This window comes from Hibiscus syriacus, unplaced genomic scaffold, assembly GCF_006381635.1.
Source record: "Hibiscus syriacus cultivar Baekdansim isolate YM2019G1 unplaced genomic scaffold, ASM638163v2 tig00110597_pilon, whole genome shotgun sequence".
Classification (NCBI taxonomy): domain Eukaryota; kingdom Viridiplantae; phylum Streptophyta; class Magnoliopsida; order Malvales; family Malvaceae; genus Hibiscus; species Hibiscus syriacus.
In genome coordinates this window covers 1,459,933-1,483,524 of record NW_024062795.1, presented here as the reverse complement: position 1 = coordinate 1,483,524, position 23,592 = coordinate 1,459,933, and the positions used below count along the sequence as shown (strand labels likewise).

Sequence of the window (23,592 nt, the reverse complement as noted above, 5' to 3'; positions counted from 1 at the left end):
TTTTGAAACTTGTAGACGTAAACCTAAGACGATAATTATTAGAAAGTAGACATGAAATCAATACTAAACCCTTGGAATTGAATAATAATTAAGAAGTTCCTCCCACCCCCTAAGATTGAGAGTAGCCTTGCGGTGGAGGCGTAACCAGAAAAAGAAAAAAAAAAGAAGACAGCATCCTTGTTGAAGAAACAACTTGGCCAAAAACAACTGGAGCGGTGGACCCAAATTAAGCAGCAACAAACTCATCCGTATTTGAAAAACATGGGCAATTCCCCCTTTTCACACCGGAATCATCTCCATGAACACAGCACTCGACGTGGAAGAAGTAAATGGAATTCCTGTTTCGCATCAAACCAGGTTACTATTTCCCATCTTCAACTAATTAGCCTTTTTACTTTTCGTGTATTATTTGCATCTGCTTCCAAGTTTCTTTTATAAAACTCCATCTTTACTCTATAGGGTTTCCGTTTTGTTACTGTTCCGTCCAGAAAGTCTAATTCTTCCATTAATTTGGCCTCAAGTAATGGAATAAGTTATACAAGGAATCATAATATATATATATATTCCTTCTTTCTTACTTTTTCTTCAAAAAAAAAAAAAAAGTCCAGAACTGCTCTTGCTTGCGATTGTGGGTTGTGATATGAGTTGGTCATGTTTCTTCTCCGTTTCATGCTGAGTTCAAATCTTTTTTTTTTTTTTTTGAAATTTTGATACGATTAGATTCTTTCTGTAGGATTGTAGTTGTTGAAATTCATGATTTGAATTTTTATTGTTTCCTCCAATAATTAAAAATAGAAAAAACGGATATAATTTAGAGTTGAAATTTTTGTTTATTGTATGCCCAAGGCATGTGTGAGGAAGAGTAAGAGGAAAGAAGCAAAAAGGATATACAATGGTGAGTAGTAAGGGAATCAATTAAAATATTTTAATAGATTTATAGTAACTATAAAGGGATTATTATTTTAAAAGTAAGTTTGAACACTAGATATTATAAATTTGAACTTTTATTATTAAATAATTAAGAAATTTTAAAATATGTACTATTAATAATCACTTTAAATTAATTAAGAAATTATAAAATGACGTGACAATTATTTTAATTAATAGATAGTTTTTAGTAATAAGCTATAAAAATTATTTGATTGCGGTACTGATATTAATTTAATTGAATTTAAGGATTATTTTAATAACTCAAAATTAATGAATTTTGTTCATTATTTTTTTTAAAAGTTACATTATTTATATGCTATAAATTTTCTCAAATGGTTTAAATATATATTTTTAAATATTTAATCATTAAGTGATTAAAATAATATATATACAAGCATGCCGTTGTCCGACACGTACTTGTATTTCTTTTTTTAATAAAATTTATATTGTTTTTCTTATGTTTTAAACGTGTTATTCATATTTTTCTATTTTAGTGATTTCATCTAAAAGATTTATCAGGTCAGCAAAGACATGTGTTACAAACAACATTTTTTTAAAATATACTTCTTACACAACACATATTTATATAAAATATTATTCTCTTTAAATAAAGTTGTGTTGGGTGATATTTAAATAAATAAACATAAAATAAATATTATTATCCTAAATTAGCCGAGAACAAGAGATGGAAGTGGAAATATTTTAGGAAAATTATATATTTATTATTTTAACTATCATTTTTTCGTTTAGTCACTTAACTAGTTTTTTCCTTTAAAAATCATACCTAAAATTATATTTTATTTTTATTTTGTTCATTAACGGTTAAAAATTTAAGTTTACCCAAATACTCTGTTTTGAAAATCGGACTGGACCGACCGGTTCAACCGGTTTAACCGGAAACCGTTATTTAGTGCGGTTCAATCTAAATCGGTTGAACCGCTATTAGTGAACCGGCCAGAACCGCTGAATCATTCGAACCGGACCGGCTGAAAATCGGGAAAAACCGGGATTTTTGTTTTTCTAAAAAAAATTAAACCAAACAACGTCGTTTGTTAAACGAGCCAAGTTGAACTCGAGTATTGCTGAGCTCGACTCGAACTTGAAAACTTTAAAAGTAAGCTCAACTCAACTCAAACTCACAAGCTAAAAATTATCAAGTTCAACTCAAACTCGAAATATAATTTTGAAACTTGAACTCAAAAAGACTTGAACTCAAAAAAAAAATTAGAAGTTCGATTGAAGCCTAAAATTCGAGCTTGATTGAAGTGAAAGAATAATTCACTCAATGCTCACCAAAAGGCTCCATGATTTTGAATGTCAAATTACCTCTTTTATTTATAGAAGTTAGTTGTGATGCGCTTCTATGTTTCTTAGCAATGTGAGATTGTTTTGTTCTCATATTTTTACTCTTTAGACTTTTGGGATGCTCTTCTATGTTTTTAACAATGTAGATTGTTTTAAAAAAAAAATAAACCAAACAATATCATTTTGTTATGATTTTTTAACCCCAAATTTATTTTTTAATTACAGTTATATAATTATATTTATTATTTAATATGTTTTACCTTAAATATTATGTTTTAGTTAATTTGAATCATTTTATTTCACTTGATTTTATGTTTTTAACTTATATATGTTATGACTTGCTTTGAATATGACTTGTGATATAAAAAATTATTTTTTATTAAATATTTTTGGTATTTTTATTTAATTTTTTAAATAATTATGATGTCGTCCGGTTCTTCCATCGGTCGAATCGATTCGACCGATTAACCAATGAATCGATAGTATAACTGATTCGTTAACCGGTCCGGTTATGAAAACCATGCCCAAATATATATATATATATATATATAAAAGCGAATCATTGAAGAGGCTAGTAAAAATTTGCCAAATGGATCTGACATCCGGATGTTATGTTATAATTCAACCAGAGAATCACGGTGCTGCTTTCCCATAACGACAGAAGATTCAATGCCTTTTCCTTCGCTTTCTACCCCCACACGTTTTAGTGCCAAATCTTGAAATTTCCTCTTCGTTTCCCTGTCTGCGCTTTGGAACAAGGAAGGAAAGTACGAAGCCAGATCTTTTCTGATTCATTTCCCAGGTCATTAATCTCGCCTTTTTTCTCTCTCAATCAAAATTCAGCTCCTTTTCACAACGATCGCTCTTCGTTTCTTTGTTTCAAATTTAGCAAGCTACCGATCTGTTGTTTTTACTGTTTCCTTGGTGCTGTTTTTTGCGCATTCTCCAACAGCGAAGAAGCCTTTCAAAGCTTCAGTTCAACAATTACCAAGCTCGGTTGAGTTCATTTTTCCTTAATTCTTATCTTGTTCACCTCGATTGCTTTGGATCCTTGTTGTTTCACGCCCTACGTGTTTGCTGAAATGCCTGGATTCAAAATGATATGCCATAACATAATATCTTTTTGGTTTTGAATAATGATCTAGAGGGAGTTGACTTCTCTTTCTGTTTTGAACTTCTTATCCTTTTGTTATTTTTAACGACCTTTTGTTATTATTGTTGACTGAAAGAGCTGCTGGAAAATATTATCTGCGGGGCCTTTAGAAAAGAAGCCATTTTTAAGTCTATGATTTTAATCGATTTTTCCTTGTTCCATCACGGTCGAATATTCAAATTCTTCTAGACTGTTTGTTTTTCAAATATTTGTTTCTATCCCCTGTAATTTTATGTAGTACCTTGATTTTGACGATCTTTGGTCATTTTATGATGCAGTTGGGCCCAACAATGGCGGAATCTAAATCAGACTCTGACTTTTTGAAGGATTTTTATATTCCTGCATATATATTTAATGATGAAACACAGCTCGCTGATGTTCCCGAAGCACCAAAGTTCCCAGTGCTTGTGTTTATCAACTCCAAAAGTGGTGGTCAATTGGGTGGCGATCTTCTTAATACATATAAAAGTATCCTCAATGAACATCAGGTAACTTTTGTGTTTCACAATGCATATTGTATACTTGAATTGGAGCTAATCTTTGTGTAACTAATTTCAGATTTTCGACTTGGGCGAAGAGGCCCCTGATAAGGTGCTTTGCAGAGTTTACACCAGACTAGAAATGCTGAAGCAAGAAAAAGATGAATTTGCCACAAAGATTCACGAGAGATTAAGAATAATTGTAAGTTGAGTCTGATACTTTACAATCTTACAGGAGGCTATCAATAACAGCGACCAACAGTTTAGCTATTATTACTTTTATTGTTTTTTTTAATTCCTTACATCTACATTGAAATTTAGGTTGCCGGTGGTGATGGGACAGCTGGCTGGCTTCTGGGAGTTGTTTGTGATCTTAAATTGCCACATCCACCTCCAATTGCTACAGTTCCTTTGGGAACTGGAAACAATCTGCCTTTTTCATTTGGCTGGGTAAGAATTTTCTTGCTTTTAGTCGTAAAATCAAGTTATAAAATGAGTGTTGACTATTTTAATATGTTTTCTTACTTACAACAATGAATTATTGGTTATGCTGTCGTTTTTTAATGCACAGGACATGCTCTTAATTGGCTTGGTAGTATTTGGTGTCTATCTAAGTTCTATTACTTGTTTTTTCCTTTATGGAGCTGAACTAAGTTTACACTCTTAGTCAAAAGTATATATATATAAAAAAAAACTGGAGTCCTCCATTTCAGTAAAATTTGTAAAGTTCGTTGAAAGTTTTCCGATTCTCGATTGACACTGCAGTAGGCAACATGCATCTGCTATAGAAGTCTCTATATCATGGATAATCTCAATCAAATTTATGAGCTGTCGAGTGTTTATCTAACTTGCTTTCTAAATTACAGGGAAAGAGGAATCCTGGGACTGATCGTAACTCTGTGTTGTTATTCTTGGAACAAGTAAAGAAAGCGAAGGAAATGAAAATAGACAAGTAATGTTGTTGTCATGAGTCATGACTCCTCTCTCTCTTGTTCTCCATCTTTCACACACACACGTGCTTGAGGCGAAGTGTACTTGTAAACTGAGGAACTCCCTGATTTGGCATAGTGCTGATGTTGCCAAATTGTGTTTTGAACATCCAGTTTCAGTGAATTGGTATTTCGCCTCTTCTAAGTGATGAACCTTTAGAGATGCAATATACTTCATCTCCTCTTGGTTGTTATCGTGTAAATGTTCACAAGCAGAACATACCGATCAATCCTCTGACCTTGCACTACTGTGCTGGGAAGTAGGCAGTGAGGAAGAACCATTATCTATTAATTTTCAACCCTTCGGATGTAACTTATAAATGGAATAAGTTCTGGGAAAATTGCATGGTAAATTTTTGGACAGAAAAAATTTAAAATAAATCTAGGATAGGTATAAGATATAAAAACAGAGTTCGTTCCTGTTTAACTAAACTGTCAAGAGAACCTTTTTCCCCGTCTTTTGAGTTCTTACACCATTTTCTCTACAATCCTTATTAGGGAGACCAAAATTTTAAGAAGCATTTTGCACCCCTTGCTACTTAACTATCCAAGCCAAATTTAAAACTACATAACTGCCTTATTTCTGAATATATTCTCCTTCCATTTTACATCGGAACTTATTCTTTTCAGGCAAGTTATAGGGTTGACTGACATAAGGAACTTCAGAATAGTTACTCTCTTACTGATAGATGCATTTTTGTGGTTCAGTTGGCATATTCTCATGAGGATGAGAGCTCCAAAGGAAGGTTCATGTGACCCTATTGCACCTCTGGAATTACCACACTCTTTACATGCATTTCATCGTGTCTCATCAACAGATGAACTAAACATGGTGAGACATTCTACCATTACCTCCGTTGTCTTCTTAAATTCGTTTCCTTCTCTTAGTCTATGTTTTTATGAGATCAAGAATTTGTACATTTTTTAAACTATCTTTTCTAAATTACAGTGAAAACTTTAAATACCTTTTACCGACTTCAAATGTTTTTTTTAATTCTTCTTTCTGTTTATACCATTGAATATTTTAGCACATAAGTTTCCCTTGCACCTTTGGTCTAACTTCCAGTTTTCTACCTAATTATCAAGTATTGTAAAAGCTATGCAATAGGCGTAAAGAAGCATAACATTTTTGTATTGTATTGCATTGCCTCCTCACATAGAAGGTTTGTGCTCCTCAGGCAGGTTGCCATACATTTCGTGGGGGATTCTGGAATTACTTCAGCTTGGGTGAGAGTACTTCCCTGGTTAAGTATTTTAACTGTATATTTTGTAAAAATAAAGCTATCATAATATTCTTTCTTACAAAGTATTTTATTATTGTGGAGGCTCTACATTTGTTTCCATAATGATACTTTAATGTACAATTGATTTTCTGCTATCATTAATTAACTTCTCTTTCCATTCCTTTTACTTTCTGTTGCCTAATGGAATTTGAACAATCCAGTAAAGAATATATGATATTGTTGAAGATATGATTGAACAAAAACTGTGGCAAATTTAAGGTTTCCTTATATGTCTGGTTCCAGTTTACATCTGGTTGAAATTGTTTTGAAATTCTAAAAACACGTTTTTAACCTTATTGTTTTATTTGCAATGTTTGTCTATAACTATGTTACTTGGACTTGGATGTAAGTGTCAGAAAAAGGATATGTCTCCTACACGGGTTTGAGCAATATTTTTTCTATAATTTTTTTTATGTATTTGGATGATCCTAAAAGGACCATATCCCCATATACGTGTCTGTATATGCATCGGACTTAGGTGTTGAACATGGGTATTTCATTAAAACTGAAGAGTAAGAGCAACATCAGTCTGACTATCATACAGTCGCCTTTCTTTCCCATTTTTGCATCCTCTTTTTCAGGCTAAACAAGGAAAGTTACCCCCTATTTTCCTGTAAGTGAAAGGCAGATTTCAATCTCTGGTGCTTGGTACAACCACTAAAAGACTTTACTAATCTAGTTGACACCTTCATTATTATCTTGCAATCTAACATAAAGAACATATTTCCTTATTCTCACCTTCTAGATATCTGGTGCACTCATCTTTGTTTTAACATGACAATTTGAATATTTGTTAATCTCATCGATAGTGTTGTAATGTTGTCTACAGGAATGGATGCTCAAGTATCGTATGCTTTTCACTCTGAGCGAAAGTTGCATCCTGAAAATTTTAAAAACCAGTTGGTTAATCAGGTATAATTCTGTCATAATGACATCTGCTTTGCTTGATTGATGCAAGGACACTTGCAGTCAAATCATCCGGGTTTTTTTTAAAGCAATTTACATGATTTACTTCTAGCTTTATGTTGTTTGATAACACGTACATTTTTTATGGAATTTATACATATTTGTATCTGTGTTTTTTCTGTATATGTGTATATCATACCTGGATCTTGCTTGTCTTTGATACTTGTTCTTCATAAAAAAGATGTTCCAGTTACTGAAGTTTTTCATGTTCCCCTACCTTTCCAACAGAGCACTTATGCAAAGCTTGGCTGTACCCAAGGGTGGTTTGCTGCTTCTATTTTTCATCCTGCTTCAAAGTGAGCAGCTTGGTTGCCCTTTTTACTTTGTGTTAAAATTTTCTATTAGGCTCACATCCAGGTTTCATGCATTTTCCTTTAATTGAAGCTTGGCTATTTTTCTCTAATGAATTTCTTGATAACGGAAAATAAAATATAAATTCAAAAGAAAAACCAGGAAGGTTGAAAGTAGAAGAATTTATAATATAGAATTCTGATATGTTGATTATGTTCCATATTGTACTACCACCTTCAGTGTTAAAATTTCAATTTAGCCTTTCATTTTGAAGTGAATTATGGCATGTGTACAGAAAATGTCTATTAGTCTTATAAGTCCTGATATTAGGCTGGATGCTATAGAACATCTCTGGCCTGATAATTTCTCCTCTTTTCTTAGTAAAATGAAAATTTATGATCTTGAACTACAGGAATGTTGCCCAGCTTGCAAAAGTGAAAATCATGAAGAAACATGGTCAATGGCAAGATCTCCACATACCACAGAGGTAACTTTCAGTTGGTCTAGAGCAGCTTGCTGGTTATAACTATTCATATTTGTCATATGTGAAAGACAACAATCTGTTCATATCAAAAGTCTTGGTTATGACATAATGTAGGAGAAAAGTATTGCAATAGGGTTCAAATGTGTAAAAACATTGATCACAACTCATGAGAAGCATGTGCTGACAAGATATAAAGCTCATAATTCAGTTGTAGGAATCCTTTTTCTGCCTATGGCAATTCTTTTTATAAATTACAATACCTGTTCCAAGAAGTGATTGTTAGAACATGCCAACTTCTAAGTTCCAAACCCACATCTTGTTGAAAGCTTCAACGACATCCTCAACACATAATGTTGTTCTCATGGTTTTGGGCAATAAAGACGTCTTTTTTATCAATCTTCTCAAATTCCATGCCTTGTTTTTATTAATTAGAAGATTCATGCTTGGCATTGTTGGAATGAAAACATCATTAGAGATCTTTCTGTTAAGTGAAACCATTATAGTGCTTATTTCAGGTTTTTCTGCTTCATTTCCTAATATGGCTTTCCCTTGGTTACCCAAGAATGATTCTAATATCTTTACCTTGTGTCCCTGCCCCCTCTCCAATTTAAACAGCATAAGGTCGATCATATGCCTCAACTTGCCCAGCTTTTCTGGTGGTCTAAATCCTTGGGGAACACCAAGTGGCAGAAAGAAGAACGAGGTTAGTTCCTATTTTCAATGATTTATCTGTTGAGAACATCAACCAACTTTGCTTTTATGAACCTGATAGATTTTTTTTTCTCAATTGACTTTACAGAGAGACTTAACTCCACCTTTTGTAGATGATGGCCTTCTCGAAGTAGTTGGTTTTAGAGATGCATGGCATGGGCTTGTGTTGCTGGCTCCAAAGGGACATGGAACTCGCCTGGCACAGGTAATAACTAATAACTAAAGAAGGCAGGCATAATTAGAAGTCAAAGCCCTTTCATCTTGGACATCATGATTTTTTTTCTGTGGAAATTAGGCACACCGAATCCGCTTTGAGTTTCACAAAGGTGCTGCTGAACATACATACATGAGAATTGATGGGGAACCATGGAAGCAACCACTACCGAAAGATGATGATACGGTTGTAGTTGAAATTTCCCACCTCGGACAAGTTAACATGCTTGCAACCCAAAATTGCCGGTCGAAAAGCGTGAATGATAGTACCTCATCGACTCATCATAACGGTGAGGAAGATGATGACGTTAGTGATGAAGAAGACGACTCCAGATATGGGGGAGACGAGTTCAGGAAATTTGGTGCGGCAGACACCTTCAGAATCCCAGACGAAGTTGATATTTCTCAACTTAGTTAAATAGTGAAACATTTTATAGTTCATTTCTTGTGTTCATTTCTTATTCCATTTAATAACGTTCAATATTAATTTGTGTTAACCACATTTTATTTGAATTTAAGGAAAAATATTTTTGGATTTTAATTGAATTTATTTGAAGTTTTTAAAAATAATTTAAAGTCCACTAAAAGTAAATTTGAGCACAAAACTGATTTTCAACGTACGTAGTATCGATTATGTTCTTATAGTATCAATATTATATGAACAATACCAACATTGTTCATGTGGTATCGATACCCTAGGTAAGAGAAGTATAGATACCCTCTAGGTAGTACCGATACTACTAGCATTGTTCAAATTCAAGAATGCAAAATAAGTACCGATACTTAAAGGGGCACTGATATATTTTACTTAATAGTATCGATATTATAAGCTTAGTATAGATACCGTCATACTCAACGACTAGTAACGACTAGTTTTATTTAAAAATAACAAAAATAGAATCGATACTCCCTATAGGAGTCCGATAACTTTTGTACTGGGCAATTTTATTTTGCAGAGAAAACATCCCAACGGCTAGAAATGACCACAACTAGAGATGCACATAGCCGGATTTAAATCCAATCCGGATCGGATAAAAATCGATCCGGTTTTTTCACCAAGCCAAAAAATCGGTTTATAAAAAAACCGGTTCGGATCATAACCGGTTTGGAGGGCCGGATGATGTAACCGGTTTTTAATCCGGTAAAAAATCCGGTCATCCAATTTTTTAAACCCCATACCAGATTTTTTTCGGATAAAAAATCAGTTTTTATCTGGTTTTTTTCAAACCGGTTTTTAATCCGGTCGTCCAATTTTTTCCCAAACCGATTATACTATCCGGTTTTAAAATATCCGATCCGGTTTAAAAAAAACGGTTTTTCCCAAATCCGGTTTCGGATATTTTTTGCACAAAATCGAATATTTGGATTTTTTGTGCACCTCTAACCACAACCTCATTCCAACATATAAATACAAATTCAAGACACTTGAAGAATGATCAAAACACTTATCCAAGCATTCAAACACAAGAGAATAACTTTTTTCTATTTATTTCTAATCTATTGTAAATATTGTGTTTTTGTGAGCTTTATTTTGTAAACACCCTACCTTTAAGAGGTTTTTTTATTTACTTTCTTTTTTTTTGTAAAGGGTATTGGTTCTAGCTTACCTATTGAAAAGTTAGGGAGTGTAAAAGTTATCTCTTTATCCTGTGAAAAAGAAAGAACAAATTAGTGAATTTGTTAGAAAATCTTTAGTGATAAGCTAAGGTAGCTGGGTAGACTTTACCTTAGCTGAGAAGTTGAATCACTATAAATCGTTATGTAAAATTGTCTATTTTTTCTTTCTCCTTACTCTCTAAACACAATTTACCAATTCACCCCTTCCACATTCTTCTAACCATAAACCACTTATGATTCCATCTCAAAGACGCTTTTCTCTTCTATATTTTTTATTTTGCTTAGATAATTTGGTGGTGAATTAAATCCATGAGCACATTACAATTTTCCCTCTTTTCTATCACCCTTAATCGTTTTTTCCATTTCCCCCTCCCCCCTGAAGATTGAAGTTGACCTCCTAACATTGACAGAATCGTTAAGATTGTGTTTAAGAAACCAATTGAACATACAAACTCGTGTTAGAAACCTGTGATTGAATGAACAAACCCCGTAGATCGAGGATTTAAATTGTGATTACCATCGTGTTTTTCGTTGCATTACGTTTATTGTGATTGCGGATATAACGGGTGCTATTACGGTCATACAATAATAGTTTCCAACGACACTGCTACTGCTATAAAATAGACACTATTAATATAGTGGACTGCTATTTAAATCCTTACAGTAGACGTTTACATCAACTTACAAAGCAAACCACTCGAGGACTTCTACATCAAACTCTAATATTCCCCATAAATTAAAAATTACAATGTGGAAGATAATCGCAGAAATTTGTGCCCACACTAATGAACCTTCATCTGCGTAGACTTTCTTCTTCTAATGGTGGTTCAATTTGTAAATGGCGTATTGGAAAAAATCATAAGTTTAATTAAATAGTCACTATTTTTTTAATATTTTGACATCTAACGTTTATTTTAATATAAAAAAAATTATCCGTGGATGAAATGTTAATCAACACGATTAATACTCTAAAATAAGATTCCCCCCCTAAATTGAAACATTGGAAATCTAAATACACCGCCAACAAAAAAAGATATAAGAGTTAAATGATTATTTAGCCAAACGTTAAGAGAGTTTTTTGTTTTAAAATAAAACGTTGGGTCAAACTAAATGCAGATTACTAACATTGACATCGTGGGCAATCTGGTTCAATCGTAATTGCATCTACCATGAAAGATTAGGTAAAAGAGTATATGAGATGGTCTGTTTTATTCAGGCTTACTTTAGAGAGCTACACAATCTTGAATTTTTTGTTTCTAATATTCAAGGTTTCTATTTTGATGGAAAATCCACGTTCGGTAATCTTGGATTTCAACTATTTATCATACTAGGCATATTTTTATATATGATATAAATGTTCATATGGATTTTAAAAATAATAAGTCTGATTTTTAAATATACTTTGCATATGTGGTTAATCTATTAAGCGACAAGCTTTTGTAATTCTCATATCCTTAATGTGAAAATTTTGTTTTAGACACAAGAATGTCCTTGTGGCGAATGAATATCAGTCCACAAGGCTCTATGAAGAATTGTATACCCGATGTGAGGTTATAATGGACCAGGTTCCACTTCATAGACTTCCTTCTGTGAAAAGATTGACCAGGACTGTGTTGAGCCTTCAAAAATAAAGTATGAACAAAGGATGATGAAGATAATCATGAACATTGGCAGTTCCTTTCTGAGTTTCCTTCGTTATGTTGCAATATTTAGAAGCTTCCCCCTTGTAGCACCAGTAGGCAAAGCAAGGCCAACCTCTTTCTTTCAGGATGAGCTGGAGGAACACAATCAAAGACCAAGTTGCAAAGACTATGGGGGTGTTCTTCAAAGAAGTTAGAGGCAGTTCAGGAGCCTTTAATCCAATAGTGATAAATCTGGTAAAAGTAGTAATGACAAGAAGCTTAAACAGGTTGAGGAGTCCCTCAGGACTGTCATGTGCTTCAGCTGCTGGGGTCCCAACGAAAGCTGATCGACAGATTCAAGTAGTATTTGTTAATGACAATACATTTATCTTGTATATAAAACTGACCAAGAGAATTAAAATTATTCGAATCTAAGTCACAAGGTATATACAACTAACCATTAAGTCAAATTTTATACTTTATTTATAATTAACAGTATTTTTTATATAAATCATTTTATTGATAAGAAAATAAAAATGAGATGAAAAGTGCATTATATTTCAGTGGATGTGTTATTGTACAACCTTTTTGGTTGGTCAGCTTTAAAGAATCAATGGAGAGTTGTATATGAATGGAGCAACACAACATTATGTGCTCTGAATTGAAGCAGTTATATGTTGCTATAACCCGCACGAGACGAACACAAATCATAAATTAATTTTACTTTAATGTCCAGGTTTGATTTTCTTTAGTTTTACTTTTATTTCCTTTGATTTTTACTTATAAAATAGTTTTTATATAAAATATTATAAATCATGAATCAAGTATAGTATTAAATTTAGTCTAATAGTTAGGTGTGTTTTTACTTTACATAAGGTTTAAATCTCTTCAATTTTACTTCTATATTTTTAATTTTTATCAATAAACTAATCTATATTTTAGGTGTTAATGGTCAGATATATTAATTATAAAGCAAGTATTAAATTTGATTTAATTATAAAGCAAGTATTGAAAATGTATAGATAAGTTGAATAGAGTGAATGCTCGATTATGTGTAGATTGAAATATTGGTTAATAGGTTGAATAGAGTGAATGCTCGATTATATATTAAAATATCGGTTAATAGGTTGAATAGAGTGAATGCCCGGTTATGTATAGATTGAAATATTGGTAATGTCTTGTATATTGGTATCAGCTTGCTATTTCTCTTTGGATATATAACAATGAATTTATCTAAAAAAGCAATATAATAGGATGATGACATGTAACATCATCTTATTGAAAGATTATTAAATTATTTTTAGTTAAAACTAGAACTAAAATAATAAAATATATAAATAATGATGAATGAATTTATTATTATATAAATTTATTTAAATACCATAACATTAATTTCATTATCAATTAATAATAATAATATTTTGATTAAAAATAACTTAATAAATAATCAAAATAGAATCTATCTCACTTCATCCTGAATACTAAAAGACTCTCATCTAACATAGGAAGCATCACTTGATCAATGCTTTAAAAATTAAACTTGATTCTTTTTAAAAGTTTTACGTTTAGACAATCGTGTTTACAAAATATCGATACTAACAGTGTAAATACTTTGAAAATATACAATTTAGTCCCTACTTGAATACTGATGATTTTGAATGTTAAAAATATGATGTATTAATGGACATGTTACCACCTCTGTTAAAAATTAACGGCCGGTGATTTGATTGAAGTATTTAAATAGTTGGATGGTCTGATTGATTAAATTGAAATGTTGGTGATCAAAATGATTTTTGACCATTGTTTAGTGGTCTCGTGTAGTTTAACTGTGAATATATTAGAAGTTTTAAAAATTTAGCGATTAAAGTGCAAGTACCCTAAAAGTTAGGTGACGATTTGTATAGTTTTGCCAAGATAATAAAACAAAGTTTAATGGAGAAACAAAAACAAAAACACGTATGTTTTGTAAGCATATGTTATTACATGTTAAGGAGTTTTCAACAACAGTGACACTGACAACTCAAAGCACACCCCCATGGCCATAACTGATATACAAACATAGTTTAATATTAATCCCATCCATTGTTTTTTTTCCATTTACGAACAAAGTCCCACCCTTTTTCTACTTTTTATTTGCTGTCTATCTACTGAACTCCGCAAACAGAGACAGATCCAACTTCTTCTTCTTCTTCTGAAAAGCCAAAAAAATATATGGGTGTTGATGAGGAGAAATCTGCAGGTGAAGAGAAAGTTTGGAGTCTTTGTAGAATGCCATTTTGGCAGACGAGTAGTAGCAGTGGCAATGGCTCTTCTTCATCTTCATCTTCATCTTCATCTTCATCAATGGGCAACGACAATGTTTACCAGCAACAGAGCCAAAGTAGTCAGCTTGGTGAAAGATCAACTGTGACTTCCACAAATGCACTGTTTTTTATGGCCAAATCTTTGCTTCCTGCTCGAAGAAGACTTAGGCTTGATCCTCCCAATAAGTTGTATTTTCCTTGTAAGAATCTGCTGTTGTTTTCTTACCTTTAACTGGGATTCCCCCCCCCTTTGGGTGGGGTTTTTTTGGTTATGTATTGTTTATTTATATGATTTCTTTTATATGTGAGTTTTTTAGGAGTGAACTTTTTGCCCCTTAAGAATAGGATTTGGTTTCCATTGCATGGTTTTATCAGTTTGTGGAATTGAAAGGGGTCCTTTCACTCATTGCAAATCAAATCAGTTCCTTCTTTGCTCAACTATCTTGAACTGTAGATTCTTCTATAATGGTTCACTTGCTTAGGACCCTTTTTAACTGATTTATTTGCTGTTTGCTTGATCTTGAGCTTCTGCTTAAAGTTTCTGAAATTGATGATATTTTTCTACATTTCTTTCATTATTTCGTCTGATATATCTATTTGAGTTTGAGAAGATTGTAATTTCTAAATGCTAATTGCTAATTAAGGAAGGTTTTTATTTCAATTGCTAAAAGTGAAATTCTTTCTTACCTTTGATTGCATTTTGAGTAAAACAGTGATTTGCTAATTGCTAGTAAGTTATTTCCTCACCGTTTGTAGAAATGGTCAATTTTTGTTTCTAGTAACCGGTAGATTTGATCAAAACTTGATGGTAATAATACTATTGTTTCCTCTTTTATTTGCTGCAAATAAATCTTCAGCTGTGTTCTTAAGACTTGCTTGTTCAATAACTTGGATTTCATAATTCATGTGCTTCGTCGGAAGCTTTCACTTTTCAACGATCTATCGTTTTCCTAGTGTGCTTGACGTTGAACTCGTGCTTTTTAGATGAACCAGGTAAACAGGTCAGGAGTGCCATTGACATTAAAAACACTAGCAAGTCCCATGTAGCGTTCAAGGTGAGGAGGATTCCCTTACTAATTTTCATTTTGTTACCCATGTTTGATATTGATGTCCAAAGGTGTGGTAAAAACATGTTGCTAATGGGGTTCCACATTCGTTAAGAATATCTAATGAGTGAACCTTGTTGATCCTACAGTTCCAAACAACTGCACCAAAGAGTTGCTACATGCGACCTCCGGAAGGTACACTTGCTCCCGGTGAAAGTCTTATCGCAACCGGTAATGCATTAACTTAACTTTTGAGACTGACAGAATGCTGATGATTAGGATTTTAATGAGTTCTTTTCCCGACGAGCAGTGTTTAAGTTTGTGGAACCTCCAGAGAACAATGAGAAACCAATAGAAAAGAAGAGCAGGGTTAAGTTCAAGATCACGAGCTTAAAAGTGAAAGGAGAAACAGATTATGTCCCAGAACTGGTAAATTTGGCCTCAACTCTTGATGTTAACAAAATTGCTGTCAGCATGATTTGGTGAACTAGCTTTGTGAAATTATGGTATTTTATCATCATTTCATCTTTGTGTTTGCGCAAAATTGAATGAATAAATGCATGTGGTTCGAGCTTAAATATATTCTTGAACAAAGCTAAATACTAATGGAATGTTCATTTGCTGAAACATATGCATCATAAAGTATGGAGCAAGTTGTCTCATATATACTTTATCCTCATTTAGATTGACGTTTGGTATTGTGATTTTGGATGAGGAAGAAACAATTAATCATGAATCGCTCAGTTATGTGCATCATATGATCACAGTATTAAATTTTTGTCTAATAGTTTTGCCATGCTACACAAATAATGAAAATGTGTCGCATAACAATTTGGGCAGTTTTATGAGAAAAAGGATCAGGTTTCAGTTGAGCAGATTCTACTTGTCGTTTTTCTCGATCCAGAACGTACTTGTCCTGTAAGTAATCCGAACATAATATTGGAGGACTTGTTTACTTCTAGTCTTGCCTTTTCTATTTCCCAAAAAACTTCCCTAATTCCTGAATGACCATTGTATTTTATCCCTTTTCAAGGCATTGGAAAAACTTAGACGTCAACTGGCCGAGGCCGAGGCTGCACTTGAATCGCGCAAAAAGCCTCAAGAAGACACCGGTCCGCATGTAGTTGGGGAAGGACTCGTTATAGATGAATGGGTGAGGAATTCAACCCTAAAGTTAATGGGTTTTTTTATAAATGTTTTCAAACATTCAATCCTATACGATTCTGCATTGTAGAAAGAACGAAGGGAAAGATACTTGGCTAAGCAGCAGGTTGAAGGTGTTGGAGCTACATAGAAGTGTAATTTCTTCCACTGCTTCGGGCATTGAGCACTTCTTTCCTTGATCTGAAGTTTTCTGTTTGTGTTGTTGAATTCTTTTCTCATTTGAGGGTATTGGGGTGGTGTTCAAGGGGACTCGAAATAGTGCTTAAACTTAAGCATGTTGCTTAAGGGTTGTGTTGTAGATATTGCTGAATTTGGCAGGACCATGCTATATTATCTTTATGTTGAATTTGGCAGCACAGTATGGAGTTAGAAAACATAGGAAATGAAATTAAACTGTTACTGCTGTAAAGTATAGAAGTTATCATAATTAACCACAGTAAATATTGGTGACAAAGATGGTTGAAATCATGGAATATTAATCATATCATTATGTTACTGCTGTAATTGAAACTGTTACTAGTGAACGAGAGACGGTGGAAGTAATGATAAAGTTGTAGATTTGGTATCTTGAAAAGGTAGTCAAGTTGATGGAATTATTGGGTACATTCTCTACTGCTCCAAACCAAATTGTTACCATCTTTTTCTTCTTCTTTTGCCCGAGTAACCATGTTCAATAGGGTAAACTATAACCAAGTATTAAACTTGACCGATCAATAAAACGTGTTTATAATTCTAAGACTCAAGTTTGAATCTTTAAATCTTATTTTTATTTCCTTTAATTTTTACCATTAGGAAACAATCGAGTGCTCTTAAACCCTTTGACCAAATTTCAAGTCCAATAAAATGATGAAAAATGTCACCAATAAACTACACTTTTAATATCTAAACTATTACTTTTATTTTATTTTGATATTTAAATTTTATTTTTTTTAATATACTTAATATTTAGTTTAGATTTTATTTTTGTGTCATAACGTTTAAAACTTAACAAAATGGATGTATTTGACATTATTTATGAGTAAATTATATTGTTCATCACTCAACTATCTTCTCACTCTATTTTGTCATTAAAATTTTAAAAAAATTCAATTTAATTACCCAACTTTCAAATTCTTCCTATTTTAATTACTCTGATTTATTTTATTAATATTTTGTGACATGATATTTTTATTATTACTTTATTAATATATAATTAAAATAAAAAAATTAAAATTATACTCAAGCTAAAAAATTAGACCCCTAAATCACAAACCCCTCATATATTAATAAAATAAGTTACAGTGATTAAATAAAAAAATTTAAACTTCAGTCACCAAAAATAGAAATAAAAGATAGTTGAGTAATGAATGGTATAATTTACCTATAAAAAATGTCACATGGATTAGTTCCGTTAAGTTTTTAACGACATATACCAAAATAAAATCGAAACTAAACATTAAGTATGTTTCAAAAAAATAAAATTTAGATACTAAAACAAAATAAAAATAACGGTTTAAGTAGAAAACCTTATGGTTTACCCTAGTCTAAACATTACAACTTCTTCCGACCCAATTTAGTAAAATCCATCCCATCAGTTTGAATCAAAATAATTCAAATATTTAAAATTAAAATGATTAAAGTTTAGTTTAAATTTTAAGCAACGTGGATATCATTTGAGATTGAGTAGTTTAAATAGAATCTAACTTTCTATTGATGCAAGCACTTGTAATCTTATGGATGAAGAAATAATCTCTTTGGATCTCATTGAATTTTAATCTAAAGAAAAAATTTATAAAAATTGAATCGATTATTTTATAAGAAAGATAAGATTAACTATGTTTATTCAAATAACCGAAGTGTAATTTAAAGTTTTAAGTTTCTAGCATTATTGTGCAAAAGTATTGAGAAATTAAAATATTTATTTTGTACATTATAATTATAAATAAAAAAATGAAGGGATTTTGTTTTGGTGAAATGTTGGTTACTTGGGCTATTTCTTCCGAGTTTTAGGCCCATGAATAAGCGATTGATTTAGGGGCGGAATACGGTACCGTTTAGGTTCCATTTCTCCAAAATAAACTGATTGATTTGGTGCCCCCATCTCCTTGTTAAAACAGTATCCACGATTTCCTTCTGCTCTCTCCCTCTTCCGGAAATTAAAAAAAAAAAGGAAAAGAAGAAGAAAGCAACTACCAAGATGGCTACTTTGTTGGCGGCTGCAAGTCGTAGAGCATCTACTCTAGCTCGATCACCAGCTCCTTCTCAAGCTGCCTCTCTCATTCCTCGCCGTGGTCTTGCCGGCGCTGCTGGTATTCTCTCCATTTACCCTTTTTCCCGATTTCCTTTTTAATATTTTACAAATTCTATATTTACCTTCGATAGATGTAAAGTTTTGTGTGAGTAATTTAATCTCACTTACCTTAGATCTTAATTGAAACTAAAGAATTTTAGAAGTAAAGATCACGTTTTAACTCAACATTTTTTGCGCTTTGCAGATCACCATGGACCTTCGAAGGTTAATTGTTGGCAGGATCCAATGAGCCCGTCTAAATGGAAAGAAGAACATGTCAGTTTGCTTCTTTTCATACTTGTATTTCAGTTTTGCCTCGTTATTTCTTACCCTTGTTCCTGTTCTTTTACCTTGCAGATTTTGACATTTTTTTATTTGTTTAATTGATTTTCTATACCTAATTTAAATTCTGTCTACTCTCCATGTTCAATGCTGCATTTCATTAATTTGAAGTTAGAATTTTGTTGAGTTTGAGAAGCTTTTACATCACAGCATTCAATCTGATACTTTTACCTACTACTTTACCATGTACAAATTGATGGGAACTATTTCTGAATCAACGGAATGTAATGAGAATTAGACAAGTTATAAATGTGGAATCTGTCTTCACGTTTTTTTAATGGTTGTGCAGTTTGTCATCGTCTCTTTATCTGGTTGGGGTCTGCTTTTCTTTAGTGGATACAAGTTCTTCACTAAAGGCAAAGGCAAGAAGGAAGAGGTACTTTATACTGAACTTTGGTTGTTATTACATTTGAATCTCTGCATTTTCTTTTCTATTCTCCATGAATATGATTGAAGTCAAGGAACAATCCAACGTATATGTGATTATAATGAAAGAAACAGATATTGAACAAGTATGTTTTACCCTAAAGTCCAATTTTTAATAAGCATCAGTGAATTTGATATCATTCCCTTCAATCTGTTGCATTCCATGAATTCTGAATCAAAGAGCTTGCTCAATTTGTTGAGAATGCTGAAGTAGACTTTGCATCTTTAGCATGAAGTCTGAATCTAAAAACTTCACTTGATCAACTTTGCAACTTTACAGTGAGGCCTGAACACAACTGAACTCACTAGACTAATCCCAAACATGTTTATGAATTGTACTGAGTTGAAGAATTTTATTGCAGCCTACTCAATGTGAGAAAAAGAGATCAATAAATGATCTCTCTTTTCCAATCTTCATCAGAAAATAACACAAATTTGTTAGTAACTTGTGAGAGACATCTCCCACAAACTAAGTTTGTTCTTATCAGGAAATCTGTCTAGGATTACCATCCAAGCAATGATGTCATGTCCAGTAATGTGGTTCCGGTATGAAATAACTCTCTACCGGCTTATGCATGATTGCATCTCAACTTCTAGCTGCTGTCTGCATGATACCTGAGCGTAGTTGAATAAATTAACTCTCACTTTTTTGGAAATATTTGTGCTTTGTACTTTCCGGTTGTCAATATTGTATAATATTTTACAATTTTTAAATTGGCAAAAGTTTATTTAATGCCAAGTTTTACAACTATAAGTCTTTTAAGGCCATTCAGTCATGCAAATTCTCAGGTCAAGTGACCACCTTAGCCTTGAATAGTATTACCTTTAATAAACATCAAGATCCATGATTTGGGCCTACCAGGATAATTTATACTTTATTGTGGAAAAGCCATATTGTGTTTTGTTTTGAAGACGAAGTTCAGTCAATGTCCTCCATCACTCATCCACTTGTTGATTGTCTCTACTGGGATGACTCCGTTTTATTTAGCATCTAACAAAAAATTGATAATGTGATGCTTAGCAGTTTCTAAAAGCATGATAGAATGCCTAAGCATGCTTTCAGATTTAAATTATTGTTGTGCATGTATTATGGCTTCTTCCTTCATTTTCATTTTTCTTTTGTGGCAGTACGTGGTGGAAACGGCACATTAATGAGGTTGAAGCCTTTACTTTTTAAGTTTTAACAATAATGCATGGATAATGCGTGGCTGGAATTTTCATGTCCTTGGGTATCATCTTTTCTTTGCTATTTTCTTTTTCCCTCAGAGAGTGATTACTGAGTAAATTCGGAGGTCAGCTTCTCATCAGAGAACATACAGTCTGTTTCATTGGCTTGTCCTGTCCTGTTGGTAATGGGATGTAACAGTTTTGAGACCCAAAACCTTTTGATGACTTGGAAAAGTTAATGAACTATGCTTTTGTGCATGTTAACTTGATTTTACTTGGTCCCTATTGCATATAGAAATCAATAATTTTGTTTAATGTTATGTGATATAATAGGTTTGATATAATAAATAGAAGGGTCTTGAAGTATATATATATATATGGGTGATTAGTTTTTGCATCCTAGTCCCAAGCCTGGAAACTGGAGATGTGCATGAGCAATATTCTCAGGGAGAGTAAGTGTTGGTTGGTCATGGGAAAGTTAGTCTAGCAACAAGTGTTCCATTTTCTGCGGTTGTTTGAAAAACACATGCGTGCACACATGCACACTCACAAAAAAGAAGAAAATCAGACAATTGAAAATTACTTTTTAAGCATATATCTTAAAAGTAAACCAACAATGAACATTTGAACCATGTCTTGGCAATGTTACTTTATTCGAATATCCAAATATCCAATCCAAAACATAAAATCTCATATTTGGCCTTTTAGGTTTTTCCAAAGTCTAAAGATGATGGCCTTCACTGCTTAAAGAAAGGACAATTAATTACTGATCTAAGAGCAATGCAGGCATCTGAATGCTAGGACATGACACTTGGGAAGTTGTGTTATCTAAACCTCAGTCTCAGCCGCATCTATTCGTTTATATTCAAATCTGACATAAATTCACTGGAAGGGTCATCATTTGATGCTGCTTGTTTATTTGTGACTGCAGCCTCCATTTCGACAGCTTTCTTCTTCTGTTGCTTCATGTACCTGCTGTTGTCGGTTGTTTCTTCAATTTTCTGCTGCTTGACATCATGTGTGTAATTACTGTTTTCTGATACTTGTCTTGCCTCGTAGCTATGTTGGTTGTTTGACATTGTGTTTTCTCCCTCAACCACGCTCTCTCTTCTGTCTTTCCTGTCGTCAATGTCCTCAGGTTCAGAGTTCTGATGCTTCAACAAATTAGCTTTTGCTAGATCCATTCCCTTCTGTTTTTCGGGTTCCGCCCCCTCATCCATGCTTCTTATGGCATCTTCATGTTCTTTTGAAAATCTTCTACTTTTGCTTTCAACTCCTATTTCAGAATTTTTCATATTTAGAAATCTCTTCCTAGCAGCTAATCTCCATCTTTTACCCTCTGTTGTGCTTAAATTGCCAAATCTCTCTGCTTCTGCAAAGCTTGAAATCTTACTACTACTCTCATTTGTTTCCAGTTTGTCCCGACCTTGATGATTCTGTTGGAATTTTCGAACCTCACTTTCTTGGAGGGGGCTTTTAAGTTTTCCAGGCTGCCCGGAAAAGTTACTTTTGTTTTTGCTTTCGCCCATCTGATCAGATGTTGCAGTAGCTCTTGCACGATTCGTTTCTCCATTTTCCAGATTCTGCTGTTGCCCTCCTCCTTTGATGTACATTCTGTTTTTCTCATCTACATTATCAGCACTTTCTTTGTTGTCTTCTTCCTGAGGGTAACCTGATCTAGTCTCATTTCCTTCCAGACCTTTTGTTGAATTATCACCAACTTCATATGTGGAAGATTCATGCTCTCCACCATCCTCGCGTCTCAACTCCGTCTTTTCCTTTGTAATCGTTATATTTATCGGACGATTTGATGACCAAACTCAAACCGAAGAGTGAAGGCGCTGGTTCAAGTCCTGGATTTCAGCCTCCTGTTGCTTCAAAGTTGCTATTAAAGCAGTCACGTGAGGAGTTCATGATGACTCCATTTCTTTAAGTCGTAGCAGTTTGATCTCATTTAGTTTGTCCTCGAGTTCAGATTCCATGGTCTTCTGCTCATCTTTAAGGGAATCAATTGTAGATTGCATTTCCAAGAGCCTAAGATCCACCTCCATTTTCTGCTCTCTGAAAGAGCTCATCTTTGCTTTAGTCTCTTCAGCTTACTTCTTCAGTTCTTTGGTGTATTCGGTTTGTTTCTGTGATCGAAAACAACAGTAAACAGTGTTATCATGTACAGCCCTGATAGCTCTCAAAATATCATTAGTAGTTTATGATTGAATAAAAAAAGGCCCAGAGCATGCCATGTTTGGTGCAGAGAAGCGACCTGCAACAACAGCTGAAGAGAAATGAGGCGGCGGCCACTCTCTTGGAGAAGTAGGTTGAAGATGCGTCTCTCCCGGAGTTTGTGGAGCGCCATAATAGCAATTAGCAAGCATGGTGGCCCCAAATGCCAAAAGCAGCAGCAACCCGCAGGGTCTTGCCCTCTGCCCGTTTCCATTACCTTTTTGAGATATTAACCCCATTGCCATGAGGATGGATCTCTTCATTTGGTGAAATGAGTTGAGATGTTTTAAATGGAAGGGGATAGAAGTGGGCTTAGTTGTTACTCGTCATGTGAAAAGAACCATTTCAACTACTCAGTTTATCCGGAGAAGCATGAGAATTGTTTTCAGGCGCTGGTTCTGAAGAAGGGAGACTAAGCATTGTTTTAATGTTTCAATGTTCACATTTTCTTTTTTACCACAATACCCCTTCCATAACTTCAACCAAATTGTCTTACCTCTTGGTATTTTTACCTGGTTAATTGGGACAGTCGGAATTCGAGAATATCAATTTTAATACGTCACTGTAACCTTTGAAACTAATAATGGGAGTGAAGAGAACTCCCAGCTAAGA

The 23,592-nt window shown here is 33.4% G+C and overlaps 3 protein-coding genes and 1 pseudogene across 7 annotated transcripts; 3 read left to right on the top strand and 1 right to left on the bottom strand.

Annotated features, from left to right (window-relative positions):
- The first annotated feature begins 246 nt into the window (after window positions 1-246).
- LOC120134631 (diacylglycerol kinase 5-like) lies at window positions 247-9,278 on the top strand. 3 transcript variants are annotated; one of them, XM_039151074.1, is made up of 13 exons: window positions 247-357; window positions 3,667-3,876; window positions 3,947-4,069; window positions 4,189-4,317; window positions 4,734-4,819; window positions 5,565-5,688; window positions 6,035-6,083; window positions 6,969-7,051; window positions 7,334-7,401; window positions 7,809-7,883; window positions 8,496-8,583; window positions 8,680-8,796; window positions 8,887-9,278. In XM_039151074.1, the coding sequence occupies exons 1-13, from the start codon at window positions 262-264 to the stop codon at window positions 9,220-9,222; spliced, it is 1,584 nt and encodes a 527-aa protein (XP_039007005.1). In that variant the 5' UTR covers window positions 247-261; the 3' UTR covers window positions 9,223-9,278. The 3 variants fall into 3 exon arrangements, with proteins under 3 accessions (XP_039007005.1, XP_039007007.1, XP_039007006.1); XM_039151076.1 differs by lacking the exon at window positions 247-357 and adding an exon at window positions 2,933-3,037; XM_039151075.1 differs by lacking the exon at window positions 247-357 and adding an exon at window positions 3,046-3,231.
- A 4,920-nt stretch (window positions 9,279-14,198) lies between these two features.
- LOC120134555 (vesicle-associated protein 4-2-like) lies at window positions 14,199-16,902 on the top strand. 2 transcript variants are annotated; one of them, XM_039150990.1, is made up of 7 exons: window positions 14,199-14,546; window positions 15,340-15,401; window positions 15,542-15,623; window positions 15,703-15,821; window positions 16,233-16,310; window positions 16,426-16,545; window positions 16,627-16,902. In XM_039150990.1, the coding sequence occupies exons 1-7, from the start codon at window positions 14,255-14,257 to the stop codon at window positions 16,684-16,686; spliced, it is 813 nt and encodes a 270-aa protein (XP_039006921.1). In that variant the 5' UTR covers window positions 14,199-14,254; the 3' UTR covers window positions 16,687-16,902. The 2 variants fall into 2 exon arrangements, with proteins under 2 accessions (XP_039006921.1, XP_039006920.1); XM_039150989.1 differs by having other exon boundaries at window positions 15,331-15,401.
- Window positions 16,903-18,653: 1,751 nt separating this feature from the next.
- LOC120134558 lies at window positions 18,654-20,770 on the top strand. Of its 2 annotated transcripts, XM_039150994.1 has the most exons (4): window positions 18,662-18,844; window positions 19,031-19,101; window positions 19,457-19,543; window positions 20,722-20,770. In XM_039150994.1, the coding sequence occupies exons 1-4, from the start codon at window positions 18,733-18,735 to the stop codon at window positions 20,743-20,745; spliced, it is 294 nt and encodes a 97-aa protein (XP_039006925.1). In that variant the 5' UTR covers window positions 18,662-18,732; the 3' UTR covers window positions 20,746-20,770. The 2 variants fall into 2 exon arrangements, with proteins under 2 accessions (XP_039006924.1, XP_039006925.1); XM_039150993.1 differs by lacking the exon at window positions 20,722-20,770 and having other exon boundaries at window positions 18,654-18,844; window positions 19,457-19,636.
- An 841-nt stretch (window positions 20,771-21,611) lies between these two features.
- On the bottom strand, window positions 21,612-23,219 carry LOC120134771 (annotated as a pseudogene).
- Window positions 23,220-23,592: the final 373 nt, after the last annotated feature.